Source organism: Octopus bimaculoides, chromosome 4 (assembly GCF_046866305.1).
Source record: "Octopus bimaculoides isolate indiv1 chromosome 4, ASM4686630v1, whole genome shotgun sequence".
Taxonomy (NCBI): domain Eukaryota; kingdom Metazoa; phylum Mollusca; class Cephalopoda; order Octopoda; family Octopodidae; genus Octopus; species Octopus bimaculoides.
The window spans coordinates 143229400-143247700 of NC_142931.1; the positions used below are offsets into that span (position 1 = coordinate 143229400).

At 36.3% G+C, this 18301-nt stretch overlaps 1 protein-coding gene across 50 annotated transcripts in view; it reads left to right on the plus strand.

The window, feature by feature from the left end:
• The window catches only part of LOC106872026 (DISP complex protein LRCH3), a 249406-nt gene that overhangs the window by 154776 nt on the left and 76329 nt on the right, over positions 1-18301 (plus strand). For 29 of the 50 annotated variants that reach the window (XM_052967554.2, XM_052967550.2, XM_052967558.2 and 26 more), the window contains exon 9: positions 4716-4763. The exons of the other annotated variants lie outside the window; for them this stretch is intronic. In XM_052967554.2, coding sequence (XP_052823514.1) covers positions 4716-4763 — 48 coding nt within the window. The remainder of the gene's footprint in view (positions 1-4715; positions 4764-18301) is intronic. 50 annotated transcript variants of the gene reach the window in all.

The window sequence follows — 18301 nt, forward strand, 5'->3', positions numbered from 1 at the left end:
TGGTACAGTAATAAGGGTACTGCATGTTAGTGGTTAGTGCGGGGTTTGGTACATTGGTGATGTTATTTATATGTTAGAGGTAAACTGGTTTAAACTAGTTTTGTGACATTAACAGGCGAGAAATAATGGCAAGACGCTAGATCAGATGTTATTGTTTAGTTCCAGACTGCTGATCTAGCAAACTTACAGTTAAAGGTATTCCAGTTGTGACCATCCCATCTGTGTTTTTTTTTTTTTCATCCCTCCTGATGTGTGAATACAGAGTTTGTTTTGTAATCACAGGGTTTTGGGATTACACTGCAATTCCATAGCAACTTGGGCAAGTGTCTTTTACAATGGCCTTGAACTGTCTAATGTTTTGTGAGTGGAATTGGTAGACAGAAACTATAACAAAACATGCAAAGTGTGTGTGTCGTGGTTAGGTTGTATGTGTGAATGTTTATATTCCACATTTTTGTTTGTACACCTTGTCTTGTAACTTTTAAAGACTGGTGGAATAAATAATCCCTTATTTGCAAAACAGGTAAGCAATGGCAACAGAAAGAACATCCAGTTTTAAAACACTGCCTCAATAACTCTCCATCTAACCTATGCCAGCATGGAAAGCTGGAAGTAAAACTGAATGAAGCATAAGCAGGAATATATAGGAATAGTTTAAGATGTTGGGTTGTTATTTTAGGGAGATTTGTCTGTTTGCAGCAGGATCAGTAAATACTTCTTTGTCTACTTCAGGTGTTAAAATATAATCTTTCTTTTAAGTTCCCTGCACATATTTTTAAGGGTTAACTCTGGCTTGGTGTTAAATGAGCAATAAATCTCTTCCTGGATTGGCAACTTTCCCAAATGATCTGGTCGTAATTTTTGACCTAGTTAACTACTGGTACCGTTTCCTGGTGATCTGATTCATGGTAGTAGACTGAACTCAGGCCATTGTAGAAAAAAATACTTTGCTGAGAAACACAACTTAAATACCTGCAGTGGATTTGAACTCTGGACCTCTTGACCTATGAACTAGTTATCCAATGTCATATCGACCCAGTCTTTTCCCTTTTATATTAGCTCAGAGATTAAATATGCACAAGATAGTCTTGTTTTTACCATCAACTAAGGGTATAAACTGGTTAACTGACAGGAAGCTGAAAACGTTGCTTGGTGTATATTACTAGGAACATTGATAGTTTGGCTTCAGGTTTATATCTCGTTAATGTATTGAACCTTTTTCCTGTTATCTTGCTTCACTATCTTGCTACAGTAAAGTCTTCAAATTTAAAGTGTCCTTCTTTATTCAAGCTGTATGCTATGATTTGAGAAAGATTTCACTGCTATTTCTTGCAAGTTAAGAGGTCATATAGCCTGTTTGTATGTTTGATAAGAGAAACAGTTGAGGACTTCAAATGTTTTTCTCTGTCTCTAATTCTTGTTGCTAACCATACCTTGTCTGTTTTTGTGTGCATGTGTGCACACACGCACACAAATATGCATATGTTATGTTTTTCTTCTGTTGACAGTAAGAATTTGTAAGCAAATAGCATTGAGATGGAAACGGTTAATTAAATTTTTTTGATCCAAAAAACGAAAAGTGTATGAGTAATAACTCCACCTCCACATTCCCTAAATATGTTAATGAAGTCATCTAACTTACATTTCAAATCAGAGGGATGTGTGGGGGTTAGTAGTAGCTCTCTTTAATTGGATTTGGTCCTTCACCATCACTCCCTGGATACAGAGGATCAATTTCATTGTGGCCTTAGAAAACACTCTTGTCAACCTTTCTCAGTTTTCAATTAATCATTAACTCTGTAATATAGGATTTTATAAAACATTGCTACAATTTTAATTGGAAGTTGTCTATTTCAGATAATTGTTTTAATTAGGTGTATATTTCATACGTCTGTACCCAGTTAAAATGTAAGTGTAATACAAGAACACAATTTTGAATAAATAGATCTAAAAGAGGGAAGGAATTGAGATAGTGCCATATTTAATCATTTGATATGTAAACTGGTCATATCTGGTCTGAATATTCTACTTGTTTTTATGCTCAAACTGTCCACATCCAGACTCTCACACCAGTCCTACAATATCATTATTATAAAAATGAATAACCATCTTCATCGTTTAATGTCCACCTTCCATGCTGGCATGGAAGGTGGGATGGTTTCACTCGAGCCGGCCAGGTAGAGACCTGCACCAGACTTCAGTGAGTGTTTTGGCTGGATGCCCTTCCTAATATGCACAAAATACTTTTGTTTTTACCATCAATTTAAGGTATAAAGTGGTTAATTGACAGGAAGCTGTAAACGTTGTTTCACCTGACCTCCTAACGAGGAACATTGATAGTTTTCAAAACATGCAGTGTATGATCTTAACGCCACACATTCCTTGCTGCGTTGGTGTAGAGCTAGTCAGACAGTGTCTGCTTAAAGAATTGTAATGTGGGTAGACTGAATATCTTTTATGTTCTGCTATTAAAAGGAATAAAGTATGGCTTTCTTTCGCTGGGTAGATGACTAAAATTTAAAAGATATCCAAGGGAGATAATTCTTTCATCTTTTTTTCGAACTGATTTTAAAATCTTTTTCAAATGGAATTTTAGTAAATGGTAAGAATTTTTTTTTTTTAAACATTTTTTTTTTTGTTTTTGAACAAATAAATTAGAGATTTTAGACATTTTTACATAATTTTGATATTTTTCTGGAATCTCACAAAAAAGAAAAAAAAAAGTCAAAAAATTAGATTTATAAATCTGAAAACGGTGGTGGTGATGGAATGGGGGGGGGGACTGGAAAAATGTTGCGATGTTGTTGTATAGTGTACATAAAATCCATTTCAAGAATGTAACGACTAAAAAACAGCTGCCATGTTGATAGGAGTCTGCTACACTAGTTATGAGTTAGGTTTTATGAATGATATATCAATCCATCATCATTATTATTATTATTATTATTATCATCATTATCATTATTAATAATTCCGCCAAGGTCGACTTTGCTTTCATCCTTTTAGGGTCAAGAAATTAAGTGCAAGTGAAACACTGGGGTCGATGTAATCGACTAGTCCCCTCCCTGCAGAATGTCAGGCCTTGTGCCTCTTGTAGAAAGGCTTAAAATTATTTTTATTATTATTATTATTATTATTATTATTTCTTTATTGCCCAGAAGGGGCAAAACATAGAGGGGACAAACAAGGACAGACAAACGGATTAAGTCGATTACATCAACCCCCAGCGCATAACTCGTACTATTTTTATCGACCCTGAAAGGATGAAAGGCAAAGTCGACCCCGACAGAATTTGAACTCAGAACGTAAAGACAGACGAAATACCGCTAAGCATTTTGCCCGGCGTGCTAACGTTTCTTCCAGCTTGCCTTATTATTATTATTATTATTATCGTCATCCTGGTAAAGGCAGTGAGCTGGCTGAAGCGTTAGTGTGCTGGGCTGAATGCTTAGCAGTGTTTCATCTGTCTGTAGGTTCTGAGTTCAAATTCCATCGAGACTGACTTTGCCTTTCATCTTTCTGGGGTTACTAAAATAAGTACCAGTTGAACACAGGGGCTGACCTAATTGACTTACCCCTCCGCCTGAACTGGCTGGCCTTGTGCCAAAATTTGAAACCATTATTGTTATTATTAAGACTGAAGGTGCTAAAATGGCAGGACGAAATACCGTGAGATATTTTCTTTTGCTTTTCATATGCTGAGTTCATATTCTGCTGATTTGAACTTTGCTCTCATACCTAAGCATGCAAGCACTGGAATCTATATAATTGACTAACCATTTCCTTCTAAAATTGCTGGCCTCATGTCTAAATTAAAAACTATTATTATATGATTTCTTTTTCTTAATGGGTCAGTTGAAGGAATTGGAAGATTTCACTGTTTTTTTCTTTCTTTCTTCTTCCTTATCATCTTGTAGTTGATTTTCTATTTCACAAATGCAAGGTAAAGGTTGGACCTTGTAAAATTTGGATTCAAATTGGGATGGCAATGCAAAAAAAATAGGGGCGGGGATAGTTCCAAGTTCAGAGAAAGTGTTGTGTAATAAGTATCAGGGTAAAACTGGTTATTTATTGAAAATTTACACTGGATGGTGAGTGTTTAGTTGGCATTGACATCTGAAGATGAATACCGTAAAATAAAAGACTACAAAATTAGGGGTTTTTTTTGTTTGTTTCAATGAATCTAAATACTTTTCCAGACATGATTTCCAAATTGTTTTTTTTTTTTGTATTTTGCCAATGTTTTTATTGTCAAGCTTTAACTCACATGTCTAAACACACAACTACACAATAGACTCATTTATGTAAACACACACACATTTTCTCCCCATATATATATATATATATATATATATATATATATATATATAAACATACACATACGTACATACACACATGTATGTGCACACACACACATATACGCACTTGCACACACACACACACATTTTTTTTTCTTTCTACATTGGAATCTCTCACCAAAACAAGCCTTTCTATTTCAGCTTTACCCAGGACTCTGTGCCTTATTATCATAATATACAATGCAACTATATGCTTAGAAGCAAAAAAAAAAAAAATATATATTTTATAATATACGTGTGTCTGTAAACCAAAAAGAAATGTTTTGAGTGGTTATTAGAGTTCAGCTTTCATCTTTGTTGATTCTTACTCAAGATCCCCCGTAGAGTGTCTCCAATTGCTTCATCTTTTCATTGTAGAAAAGCCCTTATAATGGCCACAAGCAAGGGATTGAAGATCCTGGCCAGGTATATATATACCCAAACCTTTCGCATGTTGCCTTTACTTCTTTCACATAGTTTTCTGTTGACTTAGTTGTTATTTATACGTATTCACACATGCATACATATGTTCATATATATATATGTATGTATGTATGTATGTATATATATATATGTATGTATATGTACATACTGTTTTACTCCTTTTGTGTTTTTACATTATATTCTCTTCACAGCTGTTGTTGTGTGAGTGTTATATATACGTATATATATATATATGTGTATATGTATATATATGTATATGTATATATATATATATATATCTGTTTACTCTAAGCATACACAACTATAAGTGACAGATGTATACTTGTGTATACTTATAATTAAATATGCATGTCTTAATGTTGTAGAGTCATCTATTTCACTTGTTCTCCTCTCTCTCATCTATAACCTCGAAATAACATTCTTTTCATTCCTTCTCTACCTACCTACCTACCTTCCTACCTACCTACCTTCCTTCCTTCCTTCCCTCCGTCCTTGCTTTCTCACCTTCCTAGTCTCTCCAAGACATACACTACATGCATTTTCTCGGTCGATTGTCTTAGCTTCCAGTTGTTTTTATCTACAAACCCCACTCAGTATTGCGTGTGTGTGTGTGTGTGTGTGTGTGAGGTGAGTGATATATATATAAATAAATAAACCCTTTACCATTTAAATGATATATGGTATTGAAATGCTAACCGAACTTCTGAATCATCCTACACACACACACACACACACACACACACACACACCCATGCATGTCATGTACATGCGTGCCTCTCTGTGTACATGTATGACTCTTTCTCTCTCTTTCGCTCTCTCTCTCTCTCTCTCTCTCTCTCTCTCTCTCTCTCTCTTTGTATGTATGTATTGATGTATGCATCTCATACCTGTTTCTCAAGAGTGCCTTTTTCCTAACCATTCTAATCCAGCCTGTAGTCCTACACCCCCTCCTCTTCTTAATATTTTCAATCTCTTTAGCCTTTGACATCCCCCACCCTTCCTTCATTGGAACCCCCGCCTCCTCCTCCCTGTTTAAGGTTCTGTTGGTTGGGTTTATGATGTAATAATGATAGCTGCTCATCTCACATCCCTTCTGCTCCATCATGCATATGTGTATGTATATGTATATATATGTTATTTATTGTGTATATGTGTGTGTGTAGATGATCTTTCCTATCTCGTCTTTGTCCCCAGTTCCCCCCTCTAGCCCGTCCCTTATTTCCCTACTCTCTATAAGGGGTTTCACCCTGTACATTTAAACATCTGAAGAGAGGCAGGTGAGGAAGCAATTTCAAACCTTGTAATATGGTTTTTTTTCTTTTACCCCCCTCACAACAAAGAGGGATATGTTTTTTTTTTTTTTTTTTTTTCTTTCTTAAGAAATATCAAGAGTTGAGGGTGTTTTGAGCTCCCAGAAAGTAGAAAAGAAAAGAAAAAAAAATGACATCCATCTTTAGAAAAAAAAAAGCCCAAAATTTAATTCTTTTGAGTTTGCAAACCTTCAAGCAGGTTTTAGAAATTCCTGCCAATTTCTTTTTTTTTTTTTTCTTTATTCTTTGGACATATTACAGAGTGTAGCTTTGTATATTCAAATTTCAAGTAAAATATTTTGTCATCTTTTCTGAAATTTAAACATTTGTTTGTTGGACGGTAACATTTCTGAACAGGAGAAAAATCTGGTTTGCTTATTTTTTCTTCATCACACGACAAAAGGATAGTGGAAAACGAACATATTTTAAATAAGCATAATTAAAGGCTCACAAAAAAATAAATCTACCAAAAATAATCTCCAAATAACCTTCATGGGTTTTTTTATATTTTTCCTTTTTTTTTTTTTAATTTAAAGTATCTAAATCAGAATTAATTCTTATCCCCGCATCTATTTCTGTTTCTTTCCTGGCCATTGTTACAGAGGTTATAGAAATCTTTATTTCATATCATATCTATATATCTATGTGTGTGTTCAGTGTTATTGTACAGCAGCAGCTTTCAGAGGTGTCACCTATCTTTGGTTGTTTAACAACACTTGCAGCCGAACAGTCAGTCACTCATTCCAGTCAGCACTTGTCTCTCTCTTCCTTCTTTCATTGTGTTTTATTTATTTATTATTTTCCTTGTGTTCAGCTTTTAGTTTCTCTTGTCTTTTCCGTTTCTTTTCCTGTGTTTTTAATTTCAGTGACCTGTTGGACATTTCCATAGAAGTAGGATTTGTTGCAGGAACTGAAGCCTTGGTTGTGAGATACATAAAAACGGATTGTGTACGTTCAGGTGTTGAATTGTATCAAATCGATAAGCGTTCTATATATGTTACGGTGTATATGGTTTATTGAGGCTGTATGTTTAATCTTGTGATTCTAGTTTCATGTCACTGCAATCTTCACATGAGAACAGTGAGATAATGGCATGGAACTTTAGCAACGTATGCATGTATGTTTACATACATACAAACACATATACCTGTGTATATATATATATATATATATATAAAGATAATAATAATAATAAAAAGTAACATCAAAAGAATGGGACCTCGATATTAGATAAACAGAGGATTATACATATATATATATATATATCATCATCATTTAACGTCTGCTTTCCATGCTAGCATTTGACTGAGGACTGGCGAACTGGATGGCTGCACCAGGCTCCAATCTGATCTGGCAGAGTTTCTACAGCTGGATGCCCTTCCTAATGCCAACCACTCCAAGAGTGTAGTGGGTGCTTTTTACGTGCCACCGGCACGAGGGCCAGTCCAGCGGTACTGGCAACAGCCATGCTCAAATGGTGTTTTATATATATATATATATATATGTTATAATTTAGAACAAACATTAAAACGTTGTCATTATAGTACTCGGAGTTTGAAATGTCGGAGCGAAGAGCTACAATACAGTGATAGCCGACGAGAATGTATCGTAGCTCTTTGCTCCGACATTTGAATCTCCGAGTACTATAATGACAACCTTTTAATACTCATTCTAAATGATAAAATATATAAATAATTCTCTATTTCTCTAATAATGAGGTCTCATTCTTTTGTTATTATATTTTATTATTATTTATATATATATATGTATGTATATGTGTGTGTGTATGTATGTATGTATGTATGTATGTATGTATGTATGAATGAATGTATGTGTGTTTGTATGACAAACACTGTTTTCATGCAAAGGAAAAGTTTTGTGTGATTAAAAAAAAAAAAGGAATAAAAAAAATATTTCCTTTCTTTCCAGAACATATTTGATGGGAAAGACTGATATAAAAAGTGAAATTTTGCCATCGTTGTTGTCATAGTTTAGTCCTATGTATTATCATTTTCATACTCTGTTTTAATTCATCGTATATATTATTATCTTATAATATTCTCTAGTCCTCAAATTATCTTCTTGTCCTATGTTAGCTAACCTAGATGTTATAGACTATATATGATGTAGGTCAACTTTTTCTTTGATCTTTTTGGAGTTGATTGAAAAGAAAAAAAACAAATGCAGAGAAGTTTATTATCAGAACTGCCAGTGCTGGAATGGATGTGTTTTGGGAGTGTAGGATGTTTGTGTCATAGTATTATGTTGTTCCTGTGACTGAGACAATTTAACTCTTGAGACCTGAGCAACAACACGCCTCGCTGTAAAAAGGTGCTCCTCATTTAAATAGGTGGCACCAGCTACTCATCAGTTGAGTACATCAGTACTTTGAAGTTGTAATTGAGTTCAGATTTGTTTTCGAAGTTTGACCTGGAAAAAATGTAGTTTGCCCTACATAGCACCGTCAAGATAAATCGTGCTTGAAAAATGAAGAAAATGAAAAAGAACAAAACCCACAACTCGAGATTTTTATTTATCGATGGTACATTTGCTGACATAGTACCAGTTGCTCGGGAGATGCAGAGGTGAAATACTTGAATTGTTGAAGTATGAATTACCTGACCCATGGATCGCTTGGGTTCACATAACCAACCCCACAGCTGATCCTTGCATCAAATGAAACTTTGAAAGTTAGAAATAAATATTTACTTTGTCTGGTTTATCAATCTGTGCCATGAAGGAATTATCCCTGCCTCCCCACAACTTTCCACATTCATCTTATTTTAGTTTGGGTGGGGTACAATTTTCACAGGGATTTCACATAAATATACATATATGTATATAAATTAAACATATGTAAAAGATATGCAGATATATATATATATATATATATAGCATATAGTTGAATAGGAATTGTTGTTTTTACAATTTTTGTCCTTGACATCAGAAAGTTGAACACTTTTCCCCCCTCTAACATTAAAGCACTCTATCAATAGTAGTAGTAGTAGTAGTAGTAGTAGTAGTAGTAGTAGCAGCAGCATTGAAACCAATAAATGGAAGTATATCAGTCTTTCTGGTGTAGTAGCTTTCAAGTGTGCATGTGTAAACTTAGAAGTTGGTAATGCTGTAAACAGTTGTATCAGGACAATTCCCCCCCGACGACAACTACCCCCTACGGTAATTATCCCCCCTTGGTTAATTACCCCCCTCTCTTATATATTAAGAAGCTTTAAATTATCATCTGTTGTCCTCAGTAGGGGGTGGGTGGGTTATTGTCCATGGTGGGTAAATGTCCTAGAATCGTAAACAGCAATGTAGAAAATATTGTGTAAACGTACCCCTTAAAATGAAGGTGACCAGAATCCCCAACCACCATCTCAACCAGTGGTTCTCAACTGGAGTCCATATAAGATTTTTGGGGTCCATACAGCAAAATAATAAATAGTATTTCAAGGGCCCCTGAAAAAAATTTTGCTTTAGATGTATGGCTTGGTATTTATATTGCAAGAAATAGGTTTCTTTTCCATAGATCGACTTACACAAATTAATGTGTGAAAAACAAAATAGGAATTTTGAAAGAAGTTTCTATAAAACCAGTTTTTAAATATCGAATGACTATGGGGTCCACCAGAATAAAATAATAATCAATCTTGTTTGGATGATGCTTTTTACTTGCTACTGGCACAGGAGCCAGTCAGGCGGACCTGGCATTGACCACATTCAGATGGAGCTTTTATGTGTGACTGGCATGGGAGCTAGTCAGGTAGGCCTGGCATTGACCACTTTAGATGATGATTTTTACGTGCCACTGGCATGGGAGCCACTCAGGCTGACCTGGCATTAACCATGCTCAGATGGAGCTTATTATGTGCCACCGGCATGGGAACCACATTCTGACTATATATACATAGACATGTATGCATACTTATTTGTATGTAAAATGTTTGTGTATATATGTGTGTGCGTGTGTGAGAGAGAGAGAGAGAGAGAGAGTAATGGGGTGAAGGGTTGCCCAATCTCAGCACTACAATTAAGAGACTACCCACATATTGCATTGATTGTGTTAATTGATTGATGGGTGCAGAAATGACCCCCACCACCAACAACAACAATTCAGCAGCCCTTTAAGGTGTGATGAATGGGCTGTCTTCTTTGATGTCATCACCACTGTCAGGTAAAAGACTAATCCCTGTCTTCCTAACGACAGACTGTGATGGTGCTGATAATTATCATAGAAGAAAGGTTGATTGTGTTGTAAGATAAGACGAGGAAGAGCAAAATGTTGTTTTAGGTGGGAATATAAAAAGTTTAAGAAATGCATTTTATTTCAATATTTATTTTTGTTTGTAATAGCCAGTTCTTTTGGTCAAACTTTCGTATCTCCAGCTGCTTCAGATGCCAAGATATCAAAAATTGTCAAAGTGTAGTACAACGGTTTTACTATAGAATGGTGGAACTGTTTTTTCGTTTTCTAAAAAAAACATCATTTTGTACTTATGACACTTTGGCATAATAGCAATGATATCTATGTCAGTCTGTCTGTCCAATCTTTGTTGTGTGTGTGTGTGTGTATAGTGATGGGATGACTGATTTATTGATATTGATTTCATGCAAACTGTAATCGTTGCCAAGAGGATGGTTATATTTTGATATAATGCTGTAGAGACTAGTGTTACCATTTTAAAGACCATTATTGTTGTCTATTATTAAGTCATCATCACTGAACACAACTACACCAGACCATTCTATCGGCAATATTAACATTTCAGTCAACCAATCCATAAAATACCAGTCACATACCATGGTCAATGCAACCCACTGCTGGCAGCCTTTCAAATTTATAGCATTGTATCTATGAGGAACCATAATAATAATAATTATTATTATTATTATTATTATTATTATTTTTAGTTATGTTGTTGTCATTCTGGGGTTGAATTGGCAGATTTTATTTTATCAGAGTTCAAAGCATGCTGCAGTCAACTTCATTCTGGGTTTCATAAAACAAAACACCTCTCAAGCCCTGGGGTCACCTTGATCTATCGGTTGTATCCACCTTCATAATTGGCTGGAATCACTGTGATTGTCGACAATTGGATGGAAATCCAGTGGTCTGAATCCTGTATGAAATAGTTTTCCTGGGAAGTGGACCTGAAATTCAGTCCCCAAGCTTGCCAGCTGTTTACAATTACCCACAAGGCACTGTTGCTTATCTATGTTTACATTTAATTACAGCTAACTTAATTACCTCAGTTCATTATATAACTACTCACTTCCTTTTGTTATTATACTGACCACTGGTTATTGTTTTTTAACCAATCTGGTCGATGTAGGACGAAAGGTGTTCCAGTCATAACTATTTTGGCCTACATTACCTACTGGGATAAAACAGTAGACTGTAATTTACCAGATGTGGCTGCTATTTCTAGCAGGTTCACTGGCCACATAGAGGAAAATTTCATCATTGTAGTGTTGTTGGTGGTGGCAGTTTGCCATGGAAGTATTCATGCCATTTTATACTGAACTCTGTTGAAATATCTGATTATCCGATTCCCTCCAAGACAAATAATACAATAGATGGATATCTCTGCTGCTGCTTTATCTCCTCAGAATTCTGTTGATTCTATCTTTACAAAGTTCTTCTGTAAACAAACTGCACGTTTTATTGGAATTAACTTTTACCCCAACGAACAGGCAGGGTTTTCTTTTTGCTTTTCATGACTTTATTTCGAACATGCACACACACACTCACATGTGTGTGCACATGGACACACATGTGCACATGTGTGCATACACTCCTTCCCCCAGTATTCTTTTGTTCTTTTAGTTATTTCAGTCATTTGACTGTGGCCATGCTGGAGCACTGCCTTTAGTCGAAAAAAATCGATCACCCAGGATTTATTCTTTGTAAGCCTAGTACTTATTCCATCAGTCGCTTTTGCCGAACTGCTATGTTATGGGGACGTAGACACACCAACATTGGTTGGCAAGCAATGGTGGTGGGGACAAACACAGACACACAAACTTATATATACACACACACACACACACACACACATATACGATGGGCTTCTTTCAGTTTCCATCTACCAGATCCACTCACAAGGCTTTGGTCGGCCCCAGGTTTTAGCAGAAGACACTTGGCCAAGGTGCCATGCAGTGGGACTGAACCCGAAATCATGTGGTTGGTAAGCAAGCTACTTACCACACAGCCACTCCCATAACAAGCTGTTATTTAATGGTGTTTGTTTTGCAAATCAGTGCTGATGTTCACCTTTGTTATGAACCCTGAGCACAGCCAGTTCCAGAAACCACATCGCACCCTTGATTATCGTAAATGGCACTGCAGCAACAGTCTAAGAGGATACACTTTGCTCAGGGACCCCTTATCAAGACCCCATCTGCAGTAGGGTTGTTGTGTGCTTTGAATTTAATTTGGTTTATTATTAAATGAAAAGACAAATGGGATGACAGAGTCCCAGAGGGATGGATATCTGCCAAGAAGGACTGGTTCATATTTTTAATGGGGGGGGGGGGTAGGTGAGGGTAGTTGAGATAGGTAGGGTGTGATGGTGATAACCGCAAAGTTTCCTTCCAATTTCAAATAATAGAAGGTTCTAGACAAAAATGTTAAAAAAAAAGCGGGGTACCTTCAGGTAAAGTAATACTGTTAGGATTCTAATTGTTCAGGTATCTTGTTTCTTTTATTAACCTCTCTCTGATTCTCTAAAATCCCTTCTCTCATGGTTCCCCCTCAGCTCTCCACCTCCCTTTCCATCCCTCTTTGTTTCCTCCCTCTCCTCCACTTACCCGCCTCTCTCTCCTTCCTCATTCATTACAGCCACTGCACACTTTGTTGCCAGTTGCAATTAAATAAATGCACCTCTGTAGCATCTAGTAAATGTTAACTGGTTTACCTTTCTAATCTTGCATCCTCTTAGCCAATCTCCCTCCATCCACACCCAGTCACTTTCTTAGCCTCCCCCACACCTCCTCCAACCAACCCTGCTCCACCATCACCTCACCCCCTCTGCATCACCACATTACCATTCCTGTTGTCAAGAAATGGCAACCTCACAACCCATCAGTAACATGCTATTGTTACAAAATGTCACGTTTAGCTTCATTTAAAATGTATTGTTTTGGTTAATTCCTGCACTGGCATTGTTCTTGCACCAACATTGAGCATGTTTCACCACTTTGCCATTTTCTAGCAGTAATACATCTCACTTAGCTGCTTCCGTGCCTGGTAGAATTTAGAACTGTTGTCACATTTGTCCTTGGTGGATGACATGGAGACGGTATTTCAAACTAAACTGACACAACAGCTATCAACCTGCTCTTTACAACACAAATTAAAAGTATTTACATCTTCACTCCATAGCAGCCATTTGGGTCTCTAGTAATCATCATCAACTGTTTATTTCTAGATATGTCTAGGCATGGGCGTAGTGTAAGTGCGGGGGTGGTTTGGGGGTCAGCCCCACTGCTCAGTTTAAGACTGATTGGTCTTGCGAATGGATTTGGTAGTTGGAACTGAAAGAAACTTATTGTGCATGTGCATCTGCACACGCACACATGCAATGAAAGCTCATGGCTTAGTTGTGCTTACAATTGTGAGTCTTGTGAGCTTGATTCCTGGACTGGGCTGTGTGTTGTGTTCTTGAGCAAGACACTTTATTTCACATTGCTCCAGTTTACTTGACTGTAGAAATGAGTTGTAACATCACTGGTGCCAAGCTGCATCAGCCCTTACGTTTCCCTTGGATAAAATCAGTTGTGTGGAGAAGGGGAGGCTGGTATGCATGGACAACTGCTGGTCTTTCATAAACAACTCAGCTTGGACTTGTGTCCCTCATAGGGTAACTTTTTGGACATAATTCCATGATCATTCATGACCGAAGTTTTTTAATTTTTTACCCTATATATATATATATATATATATATATATATATATATATATATATATATATATATATTGCGTGTGTGTTGGGGGTGTACCCTTGTCTTCACACCATGTGTTGCCTGTAAATGGGGATCACATCATACAAGCATTGTTGTTCATTTCTGGGGGAAATTAAAACCTTCCACTAAACATTAGTCACGATTTGTTCCTAACACTAGCTTCATGATAACTAAACTCAATAATTTCTTATCCCTTATTTGTTAAATGTTGCTTTTTGCAAGGATTTCAAGTTTTTATTTATTACCTTACTGAGTGACTTTTATGTACCTATTAATTATTTTTAGTGGGGATTTATTGTCAGTAAGAAATAATACGTTAACAAATGAGGTGTGTGTGTGTGTATTTGTGATATTTTAATGGAGGCTGACTTGACATTGCCCCTTATTGTGATTATGTGTAGATATATTTGAAGGTTGCATCCTCAATACGGTGAAATATGAAGCGCTTTGGTTTAGGTTCCCTTTAATGACAAAAATATGGCAATTTGTTGGGTGAAAACCATGCCAAAACGGACCTTGCCAGTGCTGGTGCCACAAAGAAACACTGAATCCACTCTGTAAAGTGACTGACATCAGAAAGGCATTTAGCTGTAAAGACTATGCCAAAACAGACTGTGGAGCTTGGTGCCAGCTCCTGTCAAACCATCCAACCCATGCCAGCATGGAAAATGGATATTAAATGATGATGATTGTGTGTGTATGTGTATACTCACATATATACACACATGCATGCATGCATACATACATACATACATACACACATACGTATGTACATACATACATACGTATGTACATACATACATACGTATGTACATACATACATACATATTTCTGATGTTGAAGAGGATCTAAATGAAGACACTTCATATTTCACTATATCAAGGGAGCAACCTTCAAATTGCAATTTCACACTTCAGATACTGGATTGGGTGGCATGTTTACTTATTTATGTTTTCCAGCTTACCACTTGGTTTACTGATAGTAAAGAGAGACATAGAAATGTCTGTAACACACTGCAGAACAAATATCCCAAGGGAGTTCATATTTGTAAAGCACCAGTTTTTTTTTTTTTTCTTTGGACTTTTTAGCCACTGTTTATATATTTTGCCAATATGCATTGGTAAAAGACACACATGTATGTTTGTGTGTGTATATGTATATATATATATATATATATATATATATATATATATATATATATATATATAAAGCTATACATAGGCAGATATACACAGTATGTACTTACATTTATTTTCTACATTATTTCTATGTGAATGTCTATACAGAAAACAGGTCAGTTTTGGAAAAATCTCCATGTCTTTTCTGTAAGAATTGTTCTCTGTCTATTTTTTCTCCTTTCCAGATTTTCTCTGTTATCTGTTGTACTTTATTCCGATATTTGTGAACATTCTCCTGTAGTTGTAGTTGATTATTATTATTATTATTATCATTATTATTATTATTATTATTATTATTGTTATTATTATTACTTTTCTTGTTTCTTTTGTTGTTTCCTTTTGTCTGTACAGTTGTTTTTGCTGTTGCTTTTGTTGGCGTCTGTGGCCAGTATTGTGGTTTGTGGAGCTATCGGTAGCTTTTATTATAGTCGTTAGTCCATTAGTAACTATTTGCTTCTGCTCTGTATTTGTATCGTCTCTTCTCTGCTGTTGAAATCTCATATTCAATCTCTGATTTACAGGAACTGGGAAATCTCATATTATTGCCGTATTTACCAGTAAATGGAATCATCATTAACATCAGTGTCGTGTTGTTTTCTTCTATATTTTTTTCTCCTCCTTGTATCTATCGACTTTTTCTCCCTTGTTTATTTTCTTGAGATTTAATACAAATTGTAAAATTCTATTATCAGGGTCAATTTTCTTGTTTTGAACTTTAGGAAACTGAATTAAATTATAATTCTTAAAGGTAAAATTCATCACCAATTAAAAGTGGATGTTGTGTTGGAACACGCAATGCTGTTGTGATATTTGCCATAAGGGAATCTCTCATATGAACTTGTGGTGCGTGAAAGCACTCTTGGCTAATGGGTTCTGTGATTCTGTGTATATCGCTAGTGGGACTGTTACTGCTATTTTCAGCAGTCAGTTATCCATCATTGACAAGCCCAAAGAAGGCCAAAATCACATGATCTAGTAGTCTTGGCAGTGGGGATTAGTGTTACAAATCAGAGTGCTTATAAATACCACAAACCATAGAGGTTCTCTCTTGGTAAATATTGCAGAATTGTGTGTTCTAACACAACATCCACTTTTAAATGGGAATAAATATTTACCTTTTGGTATTAATACTGCTTCTATCATTTTATTTTCTAATTCTTAAAGTTAAATTTCAGAGAAATATTTTATATTTTATTAATCACACTGAGTTTGTATACTTCGTTATTGAACCTGAGTTTGTGTATATTAATTATGAGTGTATATGTTTCATTATGAAACTGGGTTTTATGTGTATTTAATTATTAAACTGGGTTATATCCTATTGAAATACGATTTATCAAGAATAGAATATCTTTGCTTATGGAGGTGTGTCTGCTCAGCTGTACAACTTAACTCCTAAATTTCTGTTAATATTGAATTGTTAACGAGCATTTGTATTCCATTCAAAAGTCTATTTACTAAAACTGCCATGTTATTTATTTTTCAGAAATGCCATTGTATAGGTGTGTGTGTGTGTGTGTGTCTATGAGTGTTTGTATGTGTAATAGTTTACTGCGTAGTAAGCTCTGTAATCTGGTACCATCTCAACAACCGAGAGAATGAACATGTGGTCTTCAGTGTTTGACATAAAGCATCCTCATCACCACAATGTAACTCATCATCATCATCATTATTATTATCATCATCATCATCATCATCATCAGCATCATTTAACGTCCATTGTCCATGCTGGCATGGGTTGGATGGTCTGACCAGGGCTGCCAAGCTGGAAGGCTGCGCCAGGCTCCTCCAGTCATGTGTTTCGGCATGATCTCTATGGTTGGATGCCCTTCCTAATGCTAACCACTTTGCAGGAATACATGCATGCAGGTGTGCATGCATGCATACATGTGCACACACACACACACAGATTAATGTCTGAAGAAGGCAACTGAAAGAAGAACGGCCTCTAAACTCATAAACCATCTGTATTTCTATAAAATGAGAAGTGAAATGGAATTTTTATGAACTCGTATTGAGCTTTACGTCTCTTCCCCACTTCTGTCCCACCTTAGTGTAGGTACCAAAGTCTGCATTGTTTTAGCATCTCATGGCATGAAGAATTTTAGAATACATGGTTTTTATCTTGAACTAATTCAAATGTGCGAAAAAATAAGTCGTATATCTTCACCACCATCATCATCATCATTTGATTATCATTTAGTGTCCACTCTTCTATATTTCTGTGGGTCAGATAGAATTTATTGAGGTAGATTTTCTATGACCAGATGCCCTTCCTGTCACCAACCCTCACCTGTTTCCAAGCAAAGTAATATTTCCCCATGGCCAGACATGTTTTATTTTTACAGAAGACTTGAAATAAGCAACCTTGTTTATGCGTCTGCCGAATCCATTCACAAGGCTTTACTCGAACTGTTGCTATAGTAGAAGAACTTGCCTAAGGTGCTGCACAGTGGCACTGAACCCAACACCACATGGTTGGGGAGCGAGCTGTTTAACCACACAGCCATGTCAGTGCTAGCTGAGCATTGCGTTCTTGAGCAAGACACTTCATTTCACACTTCTCCAGCCCACTCAGCTGTAAATGGGTCACTTCTGCAACGGAATAGCCTTCTGATCAGGGGACAAAGTTGTCCCTGCTCACACCTAGCCAGCAGAGTGGCATCATTCGAAAGCTAAAACCATGTGAAGCACATTGTAACCAGTGATGTATAACATCTGATATTCTGGTCAATATTGTCACACGCACACGCGTTTTCTCACTCCCCCCCCACACCCACACACCCCCTCTCTCTAAATTTAAATGAAGTTTGCAGCAACCATCCCCCAATTCATGTTAAAAATAATTCCCAGGTGGCGGAAATAGTAGAAGGTTGACCTTTAATGTTTTACAGTTTCGTTTTATCTCTCTGGATTCAAATCTGGCTGGGTCCAGTTTTTCCCAGTGCAATTTGTCTGACCCTCTTCTTTACATTCTCCGTGACATTAAGAAGCAAAAACAGTAGGCCCTTTCATTCAGGTGACATATATGGAACCTTTGTCCACTTTGAACACCTGCTGGAAAATA